At 34.0% G+C, this 6,679-nt stretch overlaps 1 protein-coding gene across 3 annotated transcripts; it reads left to right on the top strand.

The window, feature by feature from the left end:
- The first annotated feature begins 531 nt into the window (after positions 1-531).
- Positions 532-4,703, top strand: LOC137003528 (C-C motif chemokine 17-like). 3 transcript variants are annotated; one of them, XR_010891985.1, is made up of 6 exons: positions 532-728; positions 2,212-2,359; positions 2,486-2,600; positions 2,749-2,889; positions 3,102-3,198; positions 4,229-4,703. XR_010891985.1 is itself a non-coding variant. In XM_067363720.1 (6 exons), exons 2-6 carry the CDS (start codon positions 2,302-2,304, stop codon positions 4,272-4,274), a joined length of 492 nt encoding a protein of 163 aa, XP_067219821.1. In that variant the 5' UTR covers positions 547-728; positions 2,215-2,301; the 3' UTR covers positions 4,275-4,700. The 3 variants fall into 3 exon arrangements, 2 of the variants coding, with proteins under 2 accessions (XP_067219821.1, XP_067219820.1); XM_067363720.1 differs by having other exon boundaries at positions 547-728; positions 2,215-2,359; positions 2,714-2,889; positions 4,229-4,700; XM_067363719.1 differs by having other exon boundaries at positions 550-728; positions 2,714-2,889; positions 4,229-4,699.
- The last annotated feature ends 1,976 nt before the right edge of the window (positions 4,704-6,679 follow it).

Consider the following 6,679-nt stretch of genomic DNA (forward strand, 5'->3'; position numbering starts at 1 on the left):
ACTACTTTTGTATCAAACAGCCTTAAAACTTCTTCTGTTTGAACAGTTTGGACAGATTTTTAAGGCTTATACACTGATAACACCAGATGACTGAATGACTGTAAGTCTAATAACTGAAGTGATGAAAAATCAGCTGTGCTTTCTGTTTTATCATGATTTTTATTCATGTTTTGTGTGATTACTTTTATTTTGTGTATCGTTTTTCTTCATCTAAAATAAATTTAAGTATCCAAAAAAAACTTGTAACACATAATACCAATACTGCTACTGATGTAAGGATGACTTTGATTATAATATTATTATATTATTACAGATGAAATGCCTGTATCAGTATAAAGTATGCACTTCTGCCTATATTCCAGCATCATCACATTATTCATCACACTCTTCCTCTGTGAAATGTGTGTAATCCTCACGTGATACAGTCCTGAAACTCTGACAGCTCTCTCAAATAAGGAGATAGACTAAGTATTAACAGTTATGAACTTGTGTGAAACACTTACTCTAGTCTAAGAATAAGAGTAAAATGACGTCATTCCAATGAAGACTTTAGCTGGTCTTTATGCAGCAGACAGGATGTGACATGATCCCTGGATCTGATGCTTTTCTCCATATCTCCTCCTGCAGACTCGGCCATTATTATTGTGGTGTACAGTAGCCTTTACAGTATTACTGCTGGAGCTCGAATCCTGAACTCTTGTGCTGATTTAGTGCTTCTGCCTTTACAGGTAATCTAACATGATTTCATCTTCACACTGATGCGACAACATCATGCAGTGGGAGAGTTTACATGTATGAACGGCGAAATATCATATCAGACTTCGTTTGTGAGCAGATCAGAGTTAATGAGGACGCGCACGTGAAGTTAATCGGTTACGAGCATTAAATAACCTAACCATCCGATCGAAGAGAAACGCGTGCACACGCACGAATTTCGATTTCACGAAATCAAGGAACTTCTGATATCAACATGGAAATCTGAACAACTTATATTTTGCTCGAAACGTCACATTTGTGTTTTGTATTAACAGAAAATTGCATGTAAAAAGAAGTGTTTGATCATCATGTCATTAAATTCAAACTCTGATATGCTCATATTGGTGCACATGTAAATATACTGAGTAAGAGAACTGGAAACGACACAACATCTTTCTGTTTCATGCGTCACAATGTTTTCTCTCTGTCTCTCTTTACTTTCGTTTTCATTTAGGCCTAAAGACGCTGATTATTTAAGGCGCTTATGGAAACTGGTATCCAATAACACTGCTTTCATACAGTGATTATAACGTGTTGAAGGCAATATTAAACTTGAGCTCGTGCACACAGAGCACGCTCACGGTGATCAATCACAATAACATCTCGAGGATCAAGAGAACAGCTGAAGACACCACAGCTTACAAGAATAACTATTAGAAAAAATGCAGGATGTTTGATCATCATGAAAACATTTTAATTGCAAACCCCATTTCTAGATTTGGGACATTTTGTAAAATGCAATAAAATCAATCTGTGAATTCTCTTGTATCTTAAGAAAAGCTTTCCAATGTTTTCACTGACCAACATGATTGTAGTTTGTGAATATAAACACATTTTGGTTTTGATGTCTGCAACACACTGACAGAGGCAAAATAAAAATGAAACGATTATATAATATCCAAGTTAAACTGTTTTTTAAGCATGTTTGAATCATGTTTGGGTGTAAAAGAGCTTCCCAGGAAGAAAAGGGTCACGGCTCACCACTTTGTGCCGAATGAGAGAATTGTCAAACGATTCAGAAATCACATTTCTCAATGCAAGATTTCTGGAGTGTTGCAGCCATCAAAATCAAAATGTCTTTATACTTACAAAATACAATAAAGTTGTTCATTGAAAACATTGGAAATCCTTTCTTAAAGTTCAAGAGAATTAACAGTTTTGAGAATTTTGTAGTATTTTACAAGATGTCCCAACTCTTCTGGAAATGGGGTTTGTATGTTAGAACTGATTATTGCTGATATCGGCCCATGAAAACTCATTCAGCTCACTCATATCATCAAATGTTGTTGAAACGACAAGAAATTCTCAACAAGAAAGAGTCACAGTGTACCAGTCGACTGATACTTGATGGTTGGCAAAGAAAAAGCGAAAGTTCTGGATGTTTTAAACACTGAATATTGCAAGTAAACCAGTTAATGTATACGTTAACTTGTGGTGTGTTTTCTGCATTTTCAGCAGTTTCTCATAGCAGTGCATGCAGCACATCTGAACCTCTCTCAACCTTAATCCCAGTCAAGACTTCCTCCATCAGAAGTGTGACACACGATGAAGATCGCTCTGTTTACTGTGATTCTTCTGGGGTGGATGTGTGTTGGAGAATCAGGTGAAAGTTCTTCTTACTCTGCTGCAGAAGTGCTGATTTTGTTCTTTATCACATACAGTATATTCATCTCATCTGAATCCAATGATTACTCACCTGAATACAATTACTGATGTGCTTTTCCAATAGATGATAGACATACAGGATGCTGTCTTACTGTGACAAACACCAGAATACCAGTAAAAAACATTGTGGATTATGACATACAAGAGCCAACAGGAACATGTCCCCTCAGAGCTGTAAGGCAAGTTCAGAGTTACTATAATCTATTACAATATACATTTACACAGATTCAGTACATGGATAGATAATTTAATGATGAGAGCTAATAAGTCAAGTATTTTTTCCCATGTACAGGTTCCGCACCATAAAATATATAATTATTTGTTCAGATCCAGAAGACAGTTGGGCTAAGAGAGCAATGAATGATGTGAATGGGAGAAGGATGCCGACAGAGCAACCCTGTGAAGAAGCTGCTGTGTATGATGGAGTTACAGCAACTACAACTGCAATACAAAGGACCGGCACTGAGGGTGAGAGAACAGCAGAAAAACATTTGTTTTTGATTTCAGGTCTTGGACATAGAGAATGTGTAGGCCTATTTTGACACGTACAAAACAATGATTTTGTGAAGTGTTGCTTTACTTCTACAACAAAAGACTGCTGCTTAACAGGAAAAAAAAAAAAAAAGTGAAGGCAAAAAATGAAAATTGTATACAAAAACATATATATTTGTCTCTAACAGGATATGGGCATCCAGAAAGCTGCTGTTCTACTGCGATGAGCACCACAATCCCAGTTAAAATTCCTGCTGCATTTAGACCCCTTTTGACCCGGAAGAGGTACATAACAAATAATAATAATAAAAAAACAAAAAACAGATAATAATAATAATAATAATAATAATAATAATAATACAAAAATGAAACTTCGGTAATGGGTTAAAACTTTCAAAATAGACATTTATTTTTCAGATAAAAAAAAGAAGAGGATATAACTGTGGCTTTGCACATGACATTATGTTGTTGTTGCTTAGATTTGTCTGAAATTACTGAACGCATAATGAATATAATATAATATAATATAATATAATATAATATAATATAATATAATATAATATAATATAATATAATATCATTGAAAACATTTCATCCATTGAAGTCAGTGGAGTTCATATTGATATTTCTCATATTATATGTACTTAATATTTTTTTTTTTTAAATTTAATTTCATCTAATGATATATTCCACTAAGTTTCTCAGATATAGAGAAAATATTTTTTAAGCAATATTTGCTTTATTTTAAGCAATAAGCAATTTAATAAATGTTTATTGCTTCATTATTATTCATTAAACATATCAATAAATTTTCATTTCCAACATATTTTGGGTTCATTTTAAGCAAGAAATACAACCATTTTTAATCAATAGTTGAGTTAAATAAAACTACCCAGCATGTTGGTCAAACATTTAACCCAACCACTGTGTAAAACAACCCAATCACTGGGTTTGTCCATTTTTAACCCAACTTGGGTTGTTTTTAACCCAGCATTTTTTAGCGTGTAGTAATATTATGGTAATAACACAGTAACATTCAAAACTTTAAAAATGTTGTGCATTCACTTATCAAGTTGAAGTTACTGATCAGATTCAAAATAGATTTAGTTGAAAAATATTAAGGTATGTCTGTTAATAAACAGACCCAGGAATGAAAAAGGTGTATCATTTTTTAATTGCATAACGAGGTTTAAAAACATTTTGGATTATCGCATCAGAGCTTTAAGACAAGTTCAGTGTGATGCACAGATTCAGCAACAATAATTAAACCATGACAACTAACAAGACTTTTTCTTTCTTTATTTTACACTTACAGGTCTCACAGCAAGAAAATGCTCCACAAGTACCAAAGCAAATCATGATTAGTCAGATCCAGATAGCGGTTGGACGAAGAATCAATAAACAGTGTGGCTTTTGAATAAAAAATTAATAAAATAAATTAATAATTAATAAGCTATTAATAAGCTAAATACTTAAGTTTTTACTTTTATATCCTTACATATTTTTTATGGCTTTTTTTGCCAGTATACCGATATTACTAAAATGACTGAAATACTTTCAAATCTAAAAAAAATGATTAAGGTGATATAATGAAAAATCAACATTTTACAATTGTTTTGCCTTGTTAAATCTTTTATATTCATGTTTTGTGTGATTTTTGTATTTTGTTTTTTTTTATGTACTTAATCTAAAATACATTAGCAACAAGTAATCTTGTTCATATTACATTTTTTGTATGCATTGTGCTATTGGCAACATAATAAATGATCAAATATTGTATTGTTTTCTCTCATATGGAACTTTGGAAAGTCTGATTCATTCTAGTGAATCACTTTGGAAGGTTCGTAATAAACAGATTCACTGATCCAGATCCAATTTTATGTAATATTCCAGTTAAGTCTTTTCAATATTATTTCTGTCTAACAAACATTGAAATTAACAATATACTTGGATAAAAGTTTATATTTCAGATATAAACTGATGTCTACAGTAGCGATCAAAGTTGAGTAGGCCTAAATCTTTTTGAAAGTAACTATATATATATATATATATATATATATATATATATATATATATATATGTGTATATATATATATATATATATATATGTGTATATATCTCTTTATATGTATATATCTCTTTAGGTTCATAGGTTCGGCCTTAAAAATTGTGAATGCTAAGCAGACCAGGACATAAATATATTAATAAGGACCAAGAGTACCGACAAGTGTGAACACATACTGAGACAAAAACGATTATTTTATGAATGTTCACTGAAAGGTTGTTTGGGAAACCCAGGATCCAGGATCATGGTTCTTCTATGGCATCGCTACATAACCCCCCTTTTGATATCTTCATTTTTAAGACTATAGAGAGATCAGTTCATAGGTGTGGTAACATTAGTGAAATTTTGCAGGAAAAAAGGCCCATCATCTATTTTCAATAGTATAGACAAGTCACTTTCAGAAGAAGCAGCTTTCTGTTGGTCAACTCAGCAAATTCACTCCCAATATTGACTCCTGATAATGAAACGACTATATATGACTGCATATTAAAGCCTAACCGAAAGAAAAATACAAAACAATTCACTTTGGCAGAGAAAAATCATTAAACGTCAATAAACAGGTGTCTGAAAAAATAGAATTGAATGTTGAATATTATGGAGCATGCTTCAGATAGATTAAAGCTATCTTGGGGGTGCGCTTGGGAAGAGGCTGTTCCTCCAGCTCCAGTGAGCTTTCCATTCCTTCCCAGTCTCCATTCTTATTGAGAAGGCATGGAAAAACCCATAAACTACCTGTATCCATTGATATGGGCATGCAAATTATGCCAATGTTGAGGGTATACGCAAGTGTGGATATGTGGCGATGCCCCCTATTGATGAGACATTCGTGAACTATCTCGGCATCAACTAGCCGAACTTCGCCGCGCCACAGACCTGACTCGCCGCGCCACTAAGCAAACTGCTGCTGCGATCGGTTGATCGATTGAACCTGGCTGACATCGGGGAGAAAGAGAAGGGTTTTCTCCTCGATGCACCGGTCTCGCCTCTTGAACTTTTTGGGACTTCCGTTGAGGCAGTGGTTGGGAAGTTGGGAAGGAGGCGAAGGCGTGCTCGGCGGCTTTTAAATCTTGTATACCGCGCTGGTCCGAGTCTGCAGCCGGTTTTGGTCTGAGGACTATAGACAGGGCCAGAGGTCTAGGGTCGCCTCTGAGAAGCAGGTCTCAGTGAAGGCGTGACAATTTGTTTATATTTTGATGATAGACCCAATTATGCATGTAAAACACCTAAATTGGTGTACTTGTTTTTTGCATTTTGGTGTATTTCACCCATCCACCCACCTGGGTTTTTCTCAGGAACACACACAACAACTTTATTTTTTCTTCATAAATTCTGTACACTGACTGATAGGAAGGAAGTGCTATTTTTTATGCTGCTCTTGGGAAAAAAAAGAAAGAAATAAAATCTCATCAAAATAACACAGTAGTGCATGATTCACAACTGAGAAAGTTGTTTCTCTATATTTCGAGCTGTGTGAGTAACAGAGGTCAGTTTCACTTTTTAATTACCAAATATAATTATTTATTTTAAATGTATTTATTTATCTATTTATTTCATTTCAGGTGACATAAATGTTCTAACACAATATGTGCAGAGCTTCATTAGAAGAGAACAAGATGAAATTTACTCTGTTTACTGCGTTTCTTTTCTCTGTATGGATGAACGCTGCAGATGGTGAGATTTGACCATTTCAATTCATAATAA

Source organism: Chanodichthys erythropterus, chromosome 16, assembly GCF_024489055.1.
Source record: "Chanodichthys erythropterus isolate Z2021 chromosome 16, ASM2448905v1, whole genome shotgun sequence".
In the NCBI taxonomy this organism is placed as follows: Eukaryota; Metazoa; Chordata; class Actinopteri; order Cypriniformes; family Xenocyprididae; genus Chanodichthys; species Chanodichthys erythropterus.